Here is a 17,328-nt window from a genome sequence, read left to right on the forward strand (position 1 = left end):
CACGCGTGTGGTTATTGGTATTAATTAGTAGGACATATTCCTCACTTCATCCCAGTCTCAGTGTGTGTGTGTGTATTTGTGTGTGTGTGTGTGTGTGTGTGTGTGTGTGTGTGTGTGTGTGTGTGTGTGTGTTCGTGTGTGTGTGTGTGTGTGTGTGTGTGTGTGTGTGTGTGTGTGTGTGTGTGTGTGTGTGTGTGTGTGTGTGTGTGCGCGCGCGCGCGTGTGCATGTGCGTGTGTGCGTGCGCGCGCTGGGTTGTTTTTAGCCTGCGGATCGATAAGGTTGATGACAGCTGCTGGCCATTTGTTACAGCACGAGGGACGGCGGAGATTCTCTCTGCTCCCTCCCCCCCTTCACTTTTGTATTTCTCGGCGATTAGGTTCTACATCTGGAAATCCAGTTGGTAAGATTAAGTTAAGTGGGGGGGGGGGGGGGATGGCGGCCGCCGACCGCCCCCCCCCCCCCGCCGGCCGCCGTCTCTTTATTTGTGTTCCGGCCGTTCACGTCCGGGGTCATGACCTGTTAAGGCCCCCCCACCCCCTTATAGAACTCGTGAATGATCAACTCAATGTAATCTTTCCGCCGTTCTGTCGTCGTGTAGCCTACGTTGCGTGGGACACACGCGGTGCACACGTGGTGCCCGCTTCTCCTTACGCAATAGAACAGCCTCGGTCCTCCGCGTGTTGGTTCATGAGGGGTTCATGAGGGGAACACGAGGGGTACATGAGGGGTAAAGTACCCCGAACCCTCGCCTGCTCGGGGGTGAACCCGAAGGACGAGGCAGCCCGCTCGGTGCTGATGAGGACGTTGCAGACTCTGCGGCAGGGTGATGACGCGGCCCGCGGAGTTGCAGTGTCTGCAGAGACCGCGCGTGACCTTGTTTCAAGGTCGCCATGACTCCGCCGCCGTCAGTCGCTCCTCTCGCGTGCGCACTATGGAAATAAGTCGAGCTCGTGGTGTCGCTATGAAGAGCGGTACTCGTGCTGCTGTGTGTGTGTGTGTGTGTGTGTGTGTGTGTGTGTGTGTGTGTGTGTGTGTGTGTGTGTGTGTGTGTGTGTGTGTGTGTGTGTGTGTGTGTGTGTGTGTGTGTGTGTGTATGAGTGCGTGTGTGTGTGTGTGTGTGTGTGTGTGTGTGTGTGTGTGTGTGTGTGTGTGTGTGTGTGTGTATGAGTGCGTGTGTGTCCGTGTGTGTGTCCGTGTGTGTCCTTAAGGAATAATGGATAATATCGTGCTTATTATCCGTTAATAATCACATGAATAAAGATAAGTTAAAGCGCGGCTGTAATAATAATAATAATAATTATTATAATTATCAAGCTGTTCATTACACTGTCTGTACCCCGATATAAACACGGTCTTTAAGCCCAGTATAAACACTGTACCCCATTATAAACACTTTACCCTGATATAATCATATCTGGACCACGATGTAAACACTGTACCCCAATATAAACACTGTACCCCGATATAAACACTGTACCCCGATACAAACATATACCCCGATATAAACACGGTCTGTACCCCGTTATAAACACAGTTTGTATTTGGGGTGTGTGTACCACGATAACAACACTGTACCCCGATATAACCACGGGATCTGTCCTCCGGTGTGTTTGTGACTGTCTCCTTGCTCTTGCAGTCCGCCAGTGAGCCTCACTGCTTTGGCCCCCTTCCAAGAAGAGCCGGTGACTCGCGCACGGTCTGGACGTGCGTGGCGCTATCATGCGCACACGCACGGGGTCACAAGACCCAGCGCGGCGCGCGACTGCAAACATTTTCCATGCTCTCCAAAGAGATGTGTGGTTATGGGGGTGGGGGGGGGGGGGGGGGGCTAGAATCCGAAATACTTTAATATAGTCCATCTTCATGGACAGAAAAGTGTGTTCATGCAGTATATATGTATATAAATTATGGGCTATAGTATAGCCCATAATGGTCTGAGCTACTGATGGAATATAGGAATATTTTAATGTTTCAATGAAGGATTTGAAACATTAAGATATATTCCTATATTACATTCCTATATACCAGCAGCCCAGACCAGTAACATGCTCAGACCAGTATCACCACCAGTATCTGGTATGAGCTGCTGAGCTGCTGGTCCCGGGGAGGGGGAGGAGACTCTGCAGCACTGCGTGACGATTGGTGCGGAGACTATAGGTCACGATGACGTCAGTGGAACCACGTACGACGTAAGGGGACGCAGAGAGGACGCAATACGTAAGGAGACTCAGAGAGGACGCGTTCGGGAAGAGGGAGGAGGATCGACCCGGGATACAGAGAGGACTGAGGCTATCTAACTACACGTTCTGGATCGAGGATCCCGGTTCTACCCCAGCATCCGCCGAACCGTTGGGGGTCCAGCCTCACCAAAAACCCCGAGCCGAAGGCTATGATCTCGTGACGTGACGAATCTCCGAGGGTCCGAGCGGCGCCGAGCGGGCCAGAGTGCGGACCAGAGGACCGAGGGGACGTCGAGGACCGGTGGGACTTGAGATCTAAATCCAGAGCGCGGATCTCCCGGGATGTTTCCAGGTGGGTGCCCGTCCGTGTGGAGGCGCTCGGCGGCCGGCAGGGCGCTCCTCGGGTCCTCTCTGCGCTGCGGGTTTCGTCGTCGGGGTGCGGGGAGCTTCACGCACGATCCCGCAGCGACAGGCGAAGTTGGCGTTTAAGTCTGTCGAAAAACATAAACGTTGTAAAGAAATGAGCGACGTGCTGTCTTGTAAATTAGTGTAGACCCTCGTCTCGTATTCAGATCTAATATAAGAGATGGGAGCTCATTATGCTGCAGAACGCTCCGTGTCGTGTTGGAATCACTCTGCTGTTGAGAGACTAATGCCGTTTCTTAAAAGATCAGGCCGTCAAATGTTAACCAGATGGGATTTGAACGTGTGCACGACCGGGATCAGGTAGCGGTGAACGGTCCCCCGGGGTCAGCCTTCATCCAGGCTGAGTTTGAGTCCGGTCCAAATCCCCCCAAACACTTTCCCAACTCTCCTCCGTGTTGCATATTTACAGTTGAATGTACGTGTTTGGACCCAGTACTTTCTGCAAACCTCGGGCCCTTAACTGAACCGGGATTGAGAGACTACTGATTTTAAGACATAATCCACTTTTGCAATTAACCTTTCACCGACGCGAGATCAGTCCTGGGCAAGGTGACCCCTGCTGCCGTTCCGCTCGTCTCCACTGCGTAGCCCAGCTCTCCCACAGTGGGATTAATGCAACATATCAGCTCCTCTCAGCCCTGCGGCTCGTACCGCCTCACAGAATACACTTTAAAGGCTTTTTCAGACCACTAGCGTCGGTAGAGCAGCGATCCTACAACCATTCACCGAACTGTCCCCGACATTCTTTTTGCGTGACAAAACTTTCCGTTGTCAACTTTTACAATTTGGGTATTCCCAAGAACCAAAAACACAGAACATTAAGTTTGGTCGTAGGGTAAAGTGGTGTGCTGAATAAGACAGATATCTTTTAAGTATTGCTTGATGTTCAGTGTAACAATTCATAATCTGCTGATAACAAATAGTACTGCATCAAGGTGTGTGTGTGTGTGTGTGTGTGTGTGTGTGTGTGTGTGTGTGTGTGTGTGTGTGTGTGTGTGTGTGTGTGTGTGTGTGTGTGTGTGTGTGTGTGTGTGTGTGTGTGTGTGTGTGCCACCTAAACCCTGCATAGCTCCCAGCAGAGGGACGTGGTGCTGTGGACTCGTGTGTCCTTCAAGCGTTCGGCTGGCTGTGACCTTTGGAACGTATCAGCGAACAGGGGGAGGGCGAACGGCTCTCTCTGTGTGTGTGTGTGTGTGTGTGTGTGTGTCGGTAAATTGTGTTAAGATACAGTTTGCTGTGTGTGGGGGTGAGTGACAACTGTAATGAAAGCTCTGGCTAAAGAGACAGAGGGTTCTCATTCTGCTCGCTGGTCGCCGCTTCAGGGGATCGTGCCTGGTCGTTGATTACGTCTCTGAGAAGGCTAATGTCCGTCCCTGATGAGGTCCTGGAACATGCTGGGACTGGGGGTTATTTTTGGGGCCAACACATGTTCCGGTTTGGGACCAAAAGGGAGCTGTGTTTACGCTGGAGTCGGCATGGTGGCATCTGAACAGTTGTGTTTCTTGGTGTGTGACCCAGGTGCCCTGAGAAGACGATAACACCTCGAGCCAAACGGAGAGCCACCAAGTTCTGCCACCAAGAAGAGTGGACTCCCAGCTCCCAGCTATCAGGTAAACCTCCTCTCTGCTCTGAACTCCAACCCGTCATTGATCACCGTAATACTCCCGTTCTGTTCACTGGGGATCTGCTCTCCCAGAAGTCCTGTTCATAGCAATGTGCTAAAGACTGTATGTGTATACAGTGTATACATGAGATGATTTGGATTCCGGTTCCCTTCGCAGGTGTTGAGTAGAGAAGGCTTTCCCTTCGATAAATAATTGATAAGTGTTTCTTATCAATGACCAACAATACAAGACCAGGATGTGTTCCTGGCTGGCAAAGTTAGTGTTGCAGTAAACATGATTAGAAAAAGGAAAGAAATATATATTTCATATCTATATCTCTATCTCTATCAATGATATTCCCATTGATAATGAATATTGTGTTAAATCATCACGTTTGGTTTGTCTTATTTATTAACGAATAATAACTGATATTATTAATTAAGATATTTAGCAATAAGGTGGACAAGAAGTTATCATTCTGAATCCTACATTTGAGGTTTAAGGTCAAATATGTGCACTGTTTTATTAAACCACAAAGGTCAAGGGTCAAGAACGGCCAGCATGAGTCCACCATTCAGGACATGTCCCACGGCTGCATCAATATTCAGAATGTGATGAGTTACCTGAGTCACCATAGAGACGGACCATAGAGAACGTCCGGGCTGCAGTGATCGGTACTCTGTTGTCAAACAGGATGTGGCACACGGCATCAACACCACCCCTCACCGCTCCTCTCAAAACAAACGCCACACCCCGTGCCAACGGCCCCAAAGGCTCATGGGAGTCCCGCTCTCCCAGAAGGCACTGCCAGCCCTCAGGTTGGCGCTCGGCCTTTGAGTAGCGAGGTCTTTCAGCTCCTCCACGCCGCCGCTCAATGTGAGGGGAGGTGGTTCACGCTGTGGAAGAAGTCCTGATAGTGTTGAGAGACGAAGGCTAAATGAAGGGCAGACTGAAGCACAGACTGAGGGCAGGGACAGACTACTGACAAACAGCCACCGCTGTGGGGCGAGGACATAAACAAGTCTGAAAGGAACAAGAAATTCTAGAAATAAGAATCAGGTTCGAAGCTTCATTTGTGGGATTTGTGTGAAGGAACGTCCAGGCTTTAGTGGTAATTCAATGTCGCACAGAGTGGGGAAGGGCTTTGTAACTTTTGAAGGTTGCCACTGGCACACGACCAAAGTTGGACCACAAATGTGATTTGTTCCGTGCTTGAGTAAGTGGGAGTGGAGAGACCTTTGTAGAGGATTGTTGCACAATGAATGCTAATGTTCTGCCGGAGCTATCTACTGTAGGCTATGCATTTAATGGTTCATAACATGACCAGTCCCTATACTCTTATTTTGCTTTTGGTTATTTTGCACCGCGTCGTTTAGTCTCAGCTCAATAGTTTTAGAACCAGAGGGTTTAAGAGTTTAAGGTTTCTCTTAATTTATTATTGGTTTTATATCATGTATGTCAATATACATATAACTCTTGGATGATGACTGCTGTAGTTTAATCTCTGATTCACTTTCACATTGGACCGAAATCTACTATTATTGGATGCTCTTCATCCTCTAGGTGATTATAGCTCGGCATGATGAGCACTGGATGACCTCCCCCTGGTAGCTAGTAAGTCAGCCAGCCAGTCAGACCAAACATCAGCTAGTCGGGCTGTACTGTATCCACAATACTGTGGCGGTCATGGATGTAATAGATTAACTTTGAGCTGGAGATCGGGTTATTACGGATCGCATCAGGAACCGACTGCACGGACTATCCAAAGGGAACCGGTTCAGGAGCGACTCGGCGTGGAGCGGCTCCTGGGGATCTGATCTAGAAAAGTTAAGACGCCAAATTAGCGACGTTTCTAATCCGCTGTTAGCCGTCAGGATGCTGTGCTAGCGCAGGATCCACGACCCGGTTCTCATCACAGGTAAGATGGACATGTACTGGACCGGGCCACATAGGACCTCCAACCGGAACATTAGGAGCTCAATCCGGAACGTTAAGATCTCAATTCGGATCGGAACTAGCATGTCGGCTAACGTTAGCCGTAGCTGCAAAGCTGCATAGCTAGTGCTAACGCTACATCGCCAGCCTGAGATACATCACGTTAGACCACAGATGCATCAAGTGAGACCGCACCTTAACCCAGAATGCGGGTTAACTCGCAGAGGGTAAGGGTTTTAAGTCGATATAATGACCGTGCCGGTCCATGGCTCACAGCCCGTTTAAAGCAACAGTGATCTGATCCGTTGAGGTACTGTTTTAAAGCACTAGCGTTCGGTGAGGTCCCTGTTTTAAAGCACTAGCGTTCGGTGAGGTCCCTGTTTTAAAGCACTAGCGTTCGGTGAGGTCCCTGTTTTAAAGCAGCAGTGATCGTGTCCGTTTAGTGTCCCTGTTTTAAAGCAGCAGTGATCGGTGAGGTCCCTGTTTAAAGCAGCTGTGATCGTGTCCGTTTAGTGTCCCTGTTTTAAAGCAGCAGTGGTCGGTGAGGTCCCTGTTTTAAAGCAGCAGTGATCGTGTCCGTTTTACTGTCCCTGTTTTAAAGCAGCAGTGATCGGTGAGGTCCCTGTTTTAAAGCAGCAGTGTTCGGTGCGGTCCCTGTTTTAAATCAGCAGTGTTCGGTGAGCTCCCTGTTTTAAAGCAGCAGTGGTCGGTGAGCAGTAGAGCTTAGATCGGGCCCAGAAAATCAAGCCCGACCCGGCCCCAAGCCCGTGCACGTTCTGTCCGCGCCCAGCCCTACCCGATACATTAGCTGTAATTATGAGCCCAAGCCCGATATGTAAGGGATAATGTATAGAACGCCGGTCATTATTGGGAAAATAAGCCCCGACAGGGCGAACAGTACACCGACGCGCAGCGAAGGTGTCTTGCAGCCTCGCCCTGAAGGGGCTTATTTTCGATAATGACCGGTGACGTTCCACACATTATCCCGCTTATTACACGGCTACTTGCCAAAACGAAAAAATAACTTCAAATGGTGTGTCTTTTTACAATTTATTCGTTACCAGCATTCGTAGTGTTGATCAGCAGAGAAATAATTTGTCCGCAAAGACGGTGACGTCGCTTAGCAACGGAAGACGCTGGGGTTGAAGTCACCGAACTACTACCCATGCAAGTGAACGGAGCGTTCCACGGCATTGAGAAGACCCGTGTAATAAAGGCCTATAATATTTCTGTTAATGGCATAGATTTCTCCTCAGCTTAGGCCAATAAACCAATGATAAAGATACAAATAAAAACGCTTGATCAGAGGCCCGACCCGGCCCGAGGATAGTGGTGGGAAATATTTTAGATTCTCTGCCCGACCCGACTCGCGGGCCGGGTCGGGCCGAGAATCTAAACTCTGGTGAGCAGCCCGGTTTTAAGCAGCAGTGTTCGGTGAGGTCCCTGTTTTAAGCAGCAGTGTTCGGTGAGGTCCCTGTTTTAAGCAGCAGTGTTCGGTGAGGTCCCTGTTTTAAGCAGCAGTGTTTGGTGAGGTCCCTGTTTTAAAGCAGCAGTGTTCGGTGAGGTCCCTGTTTTAAGCAGCAGTGTTCGGTGAGGTCCCTGTTTTAAGCAGCCGTGTTCGGTGAGGTCCCTGTTTTAAGCAGCAGTGTTTGGTGAGGTCCCTGTTTTAAAGCAGCAGTGATTGTGTTCGGTCCCTGTAGAACGACACCCCCCGCAGTCCACATGTCGCCACAACCACTGAACTTAACATACAGTGCTTTAGACAGTGCTTTAGACAGTACTTCAGACAGTACTTTAAACGGTACTCTGACTCTACTCTGACGAGACGCTCGTTTTTACCTGACTGCTGGAAATGTGATTGATGGATAATCATGGTGGATGAGCCCAAGTGATCAATAGGGGCCAGTGAACAGTATTGGGTCCCATAGAACCCCCTTCATCAGTACTGTAGACATGTGGTTATTATGTATTAACTGGAGGCATTCTGCTTCTGTCAAAGGAAACCAAAGTTAGGGCTCGTTGGGCTCATGATGTGCTCACCCAAAGAATTGACACCTTCCAGGAGTATTCCTCTTCCTCACTCCCTCCTCTTCTTCGTTGGTGCTTCACACCGTCAGACCCCTCTCCTCCTCACTCCTCCTCACTCCTCTCCTCCTCTTCTTCGTTGGTGCTTCACACCGTCAGACCCCTCTCCTCCTCACTCCTCTCCTCCTCTTCTTCGTTGGTGCAGCACCATGTCCTCCCGGGAGCGCCGGACAGACCTGTACATCAAGGCGGAGCCCAGCAGCCCGGAGGGCGGCGGCGGCGGGCGGAACAGCCCCGGCGGAGCCTCCTCGGACTCCTCCCAGAGCGGGGGGGGCGGCGGGGGAGGAGGGGGCGGGACGAGGGGCGACGGCGGCCGGCGCTACTCCCCCCCGCTGTACACGCCCCCCCTGCGGTGCCACTTCAAGGAGGAGGGGGGCGACGGCGTGGAGGAGGGGTCCACGGGCAGCGGCGGCGGGCGCTGCAAGTACACCCTGAGCACGCTGCCCAAGAGGCTGTGCCTGGTGTGCGGAGACGTGGCGTCGGGGTACCACTACGGCGTGGCGTCCTGCGAGGCCTGCAAGGCCTTCTTCAAGAGGACCATCCAAGGTAGGGCGCCCCCGCTGGTCAGGAGGGCCACACTGTTAGTACCAGGACAACATTAGTGTTACTACTGGGTAGTACACTGACCTCTTATTGGGTAGGGAGCCCCTGCTGGTCAGGAGGGCCACACTGTTAGTACCAGTACAACATTAGTGTTACTACTGGGTAGTACACTGACCTCTTATGGGGCAGGGCGCACCCTCTGGTCAGCAGGACCACGCTATTGCAGTTTTTCTCGGTCGCTTTGGTACATTTCTCAGATCAGAATTGAAATTCTCTACACTACCTGTTCAATCTTCACATCATTGTGTCACTTGTCTAGTCAAAAAAGCAGTTTCTCATTTCTTTGAGAATGTTGCAATGCTGTTGTACATTCATGCAAATGATTATGTACAATTCTCTGCTCTTTCCTACATTATCAATTGCTTATGTCATGTTGATCAAAATATATTGTAATGAGTCTCTATTGAATAGTCTAACCCCCACAACATTTAGGCATTACTTCATTGCATAAGTCTTTACATGCAAAATGGTTGAACAAGTTGTCATAATATGTCGACCATATTTCTTTACATTTCCATTAGACTTTTTTTTTTTTTTAATCTGTCCTGAATTGGTAAATTGGTAAATTGCTACCAGGTTTCTCTAAAGAAGGGAAATGTGTGAAGTGTTAGATCAACCAACGATCAACCAGTTGACTGGAATAGCTCAAAGGTGCATCTCATGAACCATAAACTGGCAAGTATATATATAGCTGGAGCACAACACAATGTTACATTGTCTGACAATGTCTGACAATGGAAGGACAAGGAATTGGACGGGGTCAACAGCCAGAGAGAAGAAGAAGAGGAAGAGGAGTGAGGCTGCGTGAGAATGAGAATCTGTTGCCCAACAGACAGGAACGTCAGGAGGTGTAGGAAGACTGCACTGTAATTCATACAGCAATGCATGTACAGTTTACCCTAAGGAGATAGTACTATGTTCACATTTCTAGCAATGACATGGTCTGTCAACAAATTACAGTACAAACAGTCAAAGCGTAAATGTGAATCTTGTCCAGTCTCTTGCAATCAATCTCCCACATACACTAAGGTGTAACTTACAATTTACAATAATTGTCTTCAGACCTTTAGCCATAGTTTACATCAGAACATCCCTCCAGAGTACACTGTTATATTGACAACATGACTAAGCAATTTGACTGTCTTATCCATACACAATGACACAAGGACATTCTGGTGGCACCGACATGTTCATTGACACAGATATTTACTTTTGAGAGATGAACTAAGGATTTTGCTCAAGAGACTGGCTTGTGCAGGTAATCCATGGTGTTTTGCTATTTGCACGAATTGTTTTGAGAAATGCGTTTACTGTTTTGCAAATGTTGAGGATGATTCAAGAAATGTACCAAAGCGACTGAGAAAAACTATATTACCAGTACAAACATTAGTATTACTACTGGGCGGTACACAATGACTTCTTAGTAGGTAGGGCGGACATGCACAGGAACAGTTTATTACTAATACAAACATTACTATTTAGTAAAAAACCTTCCCCACCTTGTTCCAGGTAACATCGAGTACAGCTGTCCGGCGTCCAACGAGTGTGAGATCACCAAGCGCCGGCGGAAGGCGTGCCAAGCCTGCCGCTTCACCAAGTGTCTGAAGGTCGGCATGCTGAAGGAGGGTGAGTCCCGCATCGGCCCCCCGCCACGCACCCCCTCCATCCACACACCCTGGAGCACCATCGGCCCCCCCCCCCCCGCCACGCACCCCCTCCATCCACACACCCTGGAGCACAATCTGGCCCCCCCCCCCGCCACGCACCCCCTCCATCCACACACCCTGGAGCACAATCTGGCCCCCCCCCCGCCACGCACTCCCTCCATCCACACACCCTGGAGCACAATCTGGCACCTTCAGAAATACTGCTTCCGCCCATGCACGCCCAATGGAGCCCCATGTGGCGCCCCATGTGGCGCCCCATGTGGCGCCCTTCAGGAGCGGTCTTGCACCCTCTCACTCGGTGCGTTCTGTCCCGGGGTCAGGGGTCCGCCTGGACCGGGTGAGGGGGGGCCGGCAGAAGTACAAGCGGCGGCCGGAGGTGGAGAACGCGACCTATCAGAGTGCGCCGCTGCCGCTGAGGAAGGAGGGGGAGAAGGGCTCCTCCCACATCATCGTGTCCCACCTGCTGGTGGCGGAGCCCGAGAAGCTGTTCGCCATGCCGGACCCCCTGCAGCCCGACACCGCCCAGCGGACGCTCACCACGCTGTGCGACCTGGCCGACCGCGAGCTGGTCGTCATCATCGGCTGGGCCAAGCACATCCCCGGTAACTAGGGGAGGGGCCAAGCACATCCCCGGTAACTAGGGGGGTTAGGAGTTGCTCACCGATAGGTCAGCGTTTGCTCCAGGCCACTGGGTAGGATGGGAGACTGATCTACCCATCACACCTGGTGGCCTGGGACCTTTAAGGAGAAACAGCCTCTCCTTGTGGAGCCAGGGCACCCTGATCAGAGACGTTAGGGTCTTTATTATAGGGGGGGGGGGGGGGGGGGGTGGGTGGGTGTGTGTGTGTGTGTGTGTGTGTGTGTCTCTGTGTGTGTGTGCGTGTGTATGTGTCTGTGTGTGTGTGTGTGTTTGTGTGTGTCTCTGTGTGTTTTTGTGTGTGTGTGTGTGTGTGTGTGTGCGGTCGTGTGTGTGTGTGTGTGTGTGTGTGTGTGTGTGTGTGTGTGTGTGTGTGTGTGTGTGTGTGTGTGTGTGTGTGTGTGTGTGTGTGTGTGTGTGTGTGTGTGTGTGTGTGTGCCTGTGATAGAGGTGCCCTTGAAGGACCTCAGAGCGTGCAGCCGTTCCTCACAGAGCCCCCCCCCCCCCCCCCACCCCCCAGGCTTCCTGTCCCTCTCCTTGGCCGACCAGATGTCGGTGCTGCAGTCGGTGTGGCTGGAGGTGCTGGTGCTGGGTGTGGCCTATCGCTCGCTGGGCTGCGAGGACGAGGTGGTGTTCGCCGAGGACTTCGTCCTGGACGAGGAGATGTCCCGCGTGGCCGGCCTCACCGAGCTCAACGCCGCCATCAGCCAGCTGGCCCGCCGCTTCCGCGTCCTCAACGTCGACCGCGAGGAGTTCGTCATGCTGAAGGCCATCGCTCTCACCAACTCAGGTACGCTCAGACACCCTGAGCCCTCACCAACTCAGGTACGCTCAGACACCCAGAGCCCTCACCAACTCAGGTACGCTCAGACACCCAGAGCCCTCACCAACTCAGGTACACTCAGATACCCACTCTATACTACATACTATACTACAGCAGGTATGCTCCTATAGCTTCTTCTTTTTCTTTATTGTGGGGCCTAGCTTAGCATACTTTGTGCCTAGCTGTTAAATACTGAGCTGTTGTTGTTCTGTCTGAAATGCTAACAGGGAGATGTTGGCTTCTCACACGAAGCCTCAGCTTATAACTGAGAAAGACTTTACTCTGATCTAGAACGCCTGAATGCTAACCTCTCACACAGGAAGAAACGGACACTCTTTGATTAAGCTCTATTATGACGTTAATAAAGTGTGTGTAAGTAATTGTTAGTAGTGTTACAACAACACTTGATTCATTTAGGTAGTCAGCAGACTTGCATCAGTCAACAACAGCCCCACGTAGGCTTACTGTAAACACCAGAACCTCTACTGTAGAGGTCGTATACACAACACAGCGTCGGCTGGGTGTTGGGACAGGGCGGGCTGCGTTCCCTGGTCTAGTGTGGCTGTGACTGCGTTATCAACGTGTTCTAATTGGAACTGGATACAGTGGTTATTATTATGGCTCTGCCCTTTAGGAACTCATTAGTGTGAGTGGTGGAGAGCTGAAGCTGTCTGCAGTGTCTCAGTGGCTGGTCTACACAATTTAGGCTATTTATTTGAATCCTTTTTTAACTCTTTTTTAACAGTTTACTTCTCCTCCTCCTTCGCCTCCTCCTCTCCTCCTCCCCTCTCCTCCTCCCCCTCCCCTCTCTCCTCCTCCCCCTCCCCTCCCCCTCTCCTCCCCTCCCCTCTCCTCCCTTCCCCCTCCTCCTCTCCTCCCCCTCCTCCTCCCTCTCCCCTCCCCTCCCCTCCTCCCCCCCCCTCCCCCTCCCCTCCCCCCTCCTCCTCCTCCCCCCCCTCCTCCTCCCCTCCTCCTCCTCCTCCTCCTCTCTCCCCCTCCCCTCCCCTCTCCTCCTCTCCTCTCCTCCCCCCTCCCTCTCCTCCTCATCCCCCCTCCCCCCTACCCCTCCTCCTCCCCCTCTCCTCCTCCTCCTCCCCCTCCCCTCCCCCCTCCTCCTCCTCCCCCTCCCCTCCCCTCCCCTCCCCCTCCTCCCCCTCCTCCCCCTCCAGACTCGGTGTACATCGAGGACATGGAGGCGGTGCAGAAGCTGCGGGACCTCCTCCATCAGGCGCTGGTGGAGCTGGAGTCCCAGCGGCGGCCGGAGGACGGGCAGCGGGCGGGCCGGCTGCTGCTCACGCTGCCCCTCCTCCGGCAGACGGCGGGCCGCGCCCTCACCACCTTCTACAGCATCAAGAGCCGCGGCGGCGTGCCCATGCATAAACTCTTCCTGGAGATGCTGGAGGCCATGATGGACTCCCCCTAGAGGAGGAGCTGGAGGAGCAGGAGGAGGAGCAGGTGGTGCGGGGGGGGGGGAGTCGTGAGAGTGTTGAGGACGCTGGCGCTATCTTCTTCACAAAGGTCTCGTCCACAAGGAGGAGTGAGTGACTCTTATTGTGGAGCCCTGTCGGGAGACTCTTATTGTGAAGCCCTGATGAGGGGCTCTTATTATGGAGCCCTGATGAGGGGCTCTTATTTTGGAGCCACTGATGAGGGACTCTTATTGTGGAGCTTCATCGTCCTGCACGAAGCCGCCCATCGATCCTAGGACTGGTCAACTCTTCCGGGCCTTGAGTGACCGAACGTTTTATTATTATTATTATTATTATTATTATTATGGGATGTTTGACAGATGGTGGCGTTCTGCAGTAACCAGGGAGACGGTCATTCCCTCCTCCCTGTGCGGTCGACGCTGCGTAACCAGCGACGATCAACACTGAACAAGTATTCGCAAAAAACGACGGAGAAAAATCAGTTTGTCTGTCGACCTTGTGCAGCTGATAGCTGCTCCATAGCCATAGGCTGGCCCGAGGGCCAATGAGGGCCGGGTGGGGGGGGCTCACACTGAGGGTTTCTAGGGTGGGCTGTCAGATCATAGGAACTACTTGCAATATGTTAAAAGCAATACATTAAAGTGACAGCCGGGTGGGGGGAGGGGCTTTAGAATAGAAAACGAGTAAAGGAAAGGCGACGCAATCGGTTTATGTCATGAAAGCAAATCTAAAGATTGTATAGTCGGAAAGTCACATTGAGTTTTTATGTCATATAGGTACTTGCTTCCATAAAAGTGTGTGTGTGTGTGTGTGTGTGTGTGTGTGTGTGTGTGTGTGTGTGTGTGTGTGTGTGTGTGTGTGTGTGTGTGTGTGTGTGTGTGTGTGTGTGTGTGTGTGTGTGTGTGCACATAGTTCAGGGAAAATGTTTTTTGTTTTTCCCTTTATAAGCCGGAGCCTGACGGCCATTTTAGAAGATGAGGAATGCAAACCCTGTTTTTCTATTACTGTCGTTAACTTGATTTGAGGAACAAAAATAAGTTTCCTTTAGAGAACGCTCTGTATGAAACTAAGTGTTCTAGATTTGGTTTTATCGACTCAGCGGCCTGAGAGATGTTCAAACATCTCTCTGCCGTTACTAAATTAGAATGTTTAAAGGGTTCAACGCCCAGACCCTCGAGTGATTAGTGAACACAAGGGGTCACGTAAAGGTTAAACTCTCCTTCAGTAGGAACAAAAACAAGAATGGCTGTCTGAGATGGTCCTGGGACATGCTGTGCTCTGATGGTCGTTATGGTAACGTATGCTGACGTCTAGAGAGGAGATGGACCATCGGCCTGATGGACAACCAGTTGTTATCCAGAAGAAAAGACGACCCAATTGTAACATGTTTTTGACCACCCTTTCAATCTTTAGCATTTTAAAATACATGATTTACGTTGTTGACTTTGCTAAAGGTTTAAAAAAATAATAATATTATGAAGATATTTGCATTGTTTTTAAATGAGTGTGTTTTGAGTTGTTCTAGTTGTAGGATGAGGGGGTTTCATGGGGTTTGTCCTGAAACCCTGGAAACATTAAGCCAGTAAAGACACAACTATTAAGGGCATCTCGTATTGGTCCTAGCTCTCTGATCAGCTCACTACCAGTTCACACCACACATGTGGGGACTCCTCTGGGGTTTTACATTTTATGACTTCCTCCCCCATTCTGACTCGCTTCCTCCTCCGCTCACTAAAGCAGAACATTCGGTCGATGGTTCCACTCTTTCGGAGGATATCTTCGGTGGCTGATGGATCTTTATGTTCGTGCGTGATGAGCTGATGGAACCGTCCCCCCCCGGGGGTCAGATGTAGAATACAGCCCCCCCCTCATCACTGCATCACAGCAGTTTGAGCAAATGTCCACCGTCCACTTTGAATTAATACCGTCATTTGTAATTTCTGTTCAGAATGTGTTCATTAATATTGGTGAGCAATACAAGAAATTACCAAAACTCTCACATTTCCTTGTAAAGCCACAGTGTAAAATTAACATTGCCAGTTATAACGAAAAATAGTTACTTAATGTTATATTATTTAGGGGTTAAAATCAATGTTTGTATTTTGGAAGACTATTTAAATGATTAAATTCTATTTTTTACTCAATTTACTGTTTGTTGACACTTGTTTTACCTTTCTGTGCGTGATAATTGCTGTGAAGCTATGTGTTAGGCTCATTAATGAAAGCGTTCTGTGTCTAAGGCTGTCCCTATGAAGACCACTGTGAGCCGCCGGCACCACCAGGTGGCGGATCATTGTGGTGCTTTTGTGTTGTGTAATAAATATGGAGCCAGCGCCACCACATCCCGGTGTCTCATGTTTGTGCGGTCAGCAGATCATAAATTCCCTGCCCTGTCATTCTCATACCTGCGTCGTGCCAAAGTCCCCGGAACCGCGGCTCGTGGAGGTTAGGATAGGTGGTGGTAGAGAGCGAGCAGCACCTAGCGTCAACCAATTAGGATTCAGGGAACTGATGTACAGAATCTGAACGGTAGAAGGCTGAATTTGCAAAGAAGTAACAACTGTTAAAACCTACATTCATTGTATTCTACTGCGGTCACGAGGGGTTGACAACAGCTGAGGGGACAGGAGGACCCTCTTAGGCCCCCTGTTGGCCATTAGCCCCCCTGCTGTCCATTAGCCCCCCCTGCTGGCACTTAGCCCCCCTGCTGGCCATTAGCCCCCCCTGCTGGCCGCAGTATGGCACAGCTCCGACAGCCCAGCTGACTGTATTTGACTCTACTTTTCATGCCTCTTAAATCAATATAAAACCATATAACTATGACTCTAAGCCCTTTACCGTTTGCATGTCTTACAATGTTACGTAATACATTTAGAACAATAAGTATGGAGCATTTTGAAGACCAGGTCATCATCCAAACATGAGCTGGTCTTCATTATAGACTGAAGTCTCCGATACGCTTCCAGCAGGTGAGCAGGTGGCGCAGTAAAGCTTTGGGTCTGAATCCAAATCCCAACCGGACACCGAAGTGAACCAGGAGCTCCAGGTGAAGTTCCCGCTCAGTCATACTAGGAGGTGTCAATCATCCCACTGGGAGGACCCTGTCGCACACACGGAGTCATTGATCAGAGATGCTGTCCGTTAATAAAACTCTCTGCAGGACCCTCGGACTGGTACACTGCGTCAGACCGCTGCGTACGTCTTCAGCTGCAAACATGCCCATCAAGGTAAGGTCGTTCGGCTTTTAATTCTGCTCGGTACGATGATCTTGTCGATTGTAACCGACCATGTTAACCTTTAACCAGCCTCTTAGTTGTATAGTTCAATAAATCTAGTAGAGAATTAGGATTAAGCAGGAATAGTGTTCAGGTTTAGCGTGGCTCGGTTGGTCTAACATGTTAAAAGTTAATTTGGGACAAGGTCAAGGCTGTACAGACTATATATACACATCATATAACCCCAGACTTTCCGACGAGGTCAAACTATTCTCCCCGTTTGAACGCATTATTTTTAAACGGAACATTAGTTGATGACGTTGGTGCTAAGCAGCTGCTATTCAATGATCGTTGAGCCGCAATCTCGTGAGTTTAGGCCTCAGTGATCCATAAAGAACATTTAGATATGCCCCCCTATCCTAGTTTGATGATATTATTTTCTCCATATTTATGCTCTCCGACCGTGGAACATGTGCTGCATCTGTGTTACATTATATTGCATCACATATCACTGACCAGACAAGATGCTGGGAAATCTCTGGCTCGTTTGGGAATTTTAACTCAGACAACCGCATTGTAAAACAGCAATATACATTTCATTTAGTTTGGTTGTTTATTTGGGTTTATTATAAAACGGGATGAATACAAGAAGCCATTTTGGAACAGGCCACACCTACTGCCCCCTAGTGGACAAGCTGGGAATATTTTATAGTTTGAAGTT

At 50.3% G+C, this 17,328-nt stretch overlaps 3 protein-coding genes across 5 annotated transcripts in view; all 3 read left to right on the forward strand.

Moving 5' to 3' along the window:
* LOC130385157 (barrier-to-autointegration factor) overlaps nt 1-17,328 on the forward strand; it is a 30,385-nt gene that overhangs the window by 2,859 nt on the left and 10,198 nt on the right. The gene's annotated exons all lie outside the window — the stretch shown is intronic.
* Nucleotides 2,028-15,887, forward strand: esrra (estrogen-related receptor alpha). Of its 2 annotated transcripts, XM_056593500.1 has the most exons (7): nt 2,028-2,534; nt 4,127-4,218; nt 8,378-8,778; nt 10,345-10,461; nt 10,823-11,104; nt 11,660-11,929; nt 13,132-15,886. In XM_056593500.1, exons 3-7 carry the CDS (start codon nt 8,382-8,384, stop codon nt 13,383-13,385), a joined length of 1,320 nt encoding a protein of 439 aa, XP_056449475.1. In that variant the 5' UTR covers nt 2,028-2,534; nt 4,127-4,218; nt 8,378-8,381; the 3' UTR covers nt 13,386-15,886. The 2 variants fall into 2 exon arrangements, with proteins under 2 accessions (XP_056449475.1, XP_056449476.1); XM_056593501.1 differs by lacking the exons at nt 2,028-2,534; nt 4,127-4,218 and adding an exon at nt 4,226-6,130 and having other exon boundaries at nt 13,132-15,887.
* The window catches only part of prdx5 (peroxiredoxin 5), a 7,162-nt gene continuing 6,165 nt past the window's right edge, over nt 16,332-17,328 (forward strand). The window contains exons 1-2 of one of the 2 annotated variants that reach the window (XM_056593503.1): nt 16,332-16,438; nt 16,553-16,619. In XM_056593503.1, the coding sequence (XP_056449478.1) occupies nt 16,608-16,619 (12 nt within the window). In that variant the 5' untranslated portion in view covers nt 16,332-16,438; nt 16,553-16,607. Of the gene's footprint in view, nt 16,620-17,328 lie in introns of both variants that reach the window. The other variant, XM_056593502.1, reaches the window with a different exon arrangement.

This window comes from Gadus chalcogrammus, chromosome 7, assembly GCF_026213295.1.
Source record: "Gadus chalcogrammus isolate NIFS_2021 chromosome 7, NIFS_Gcha_1.0, whole genome shotgun sequence".
Classification (NCBI taxonomy): domain Eukaryota; kingdom Metazoa; phylum Chordata; class Actinopteri; order Gadiformes; family Gadidae; genus Gadus; species Gadus chalcogrammus.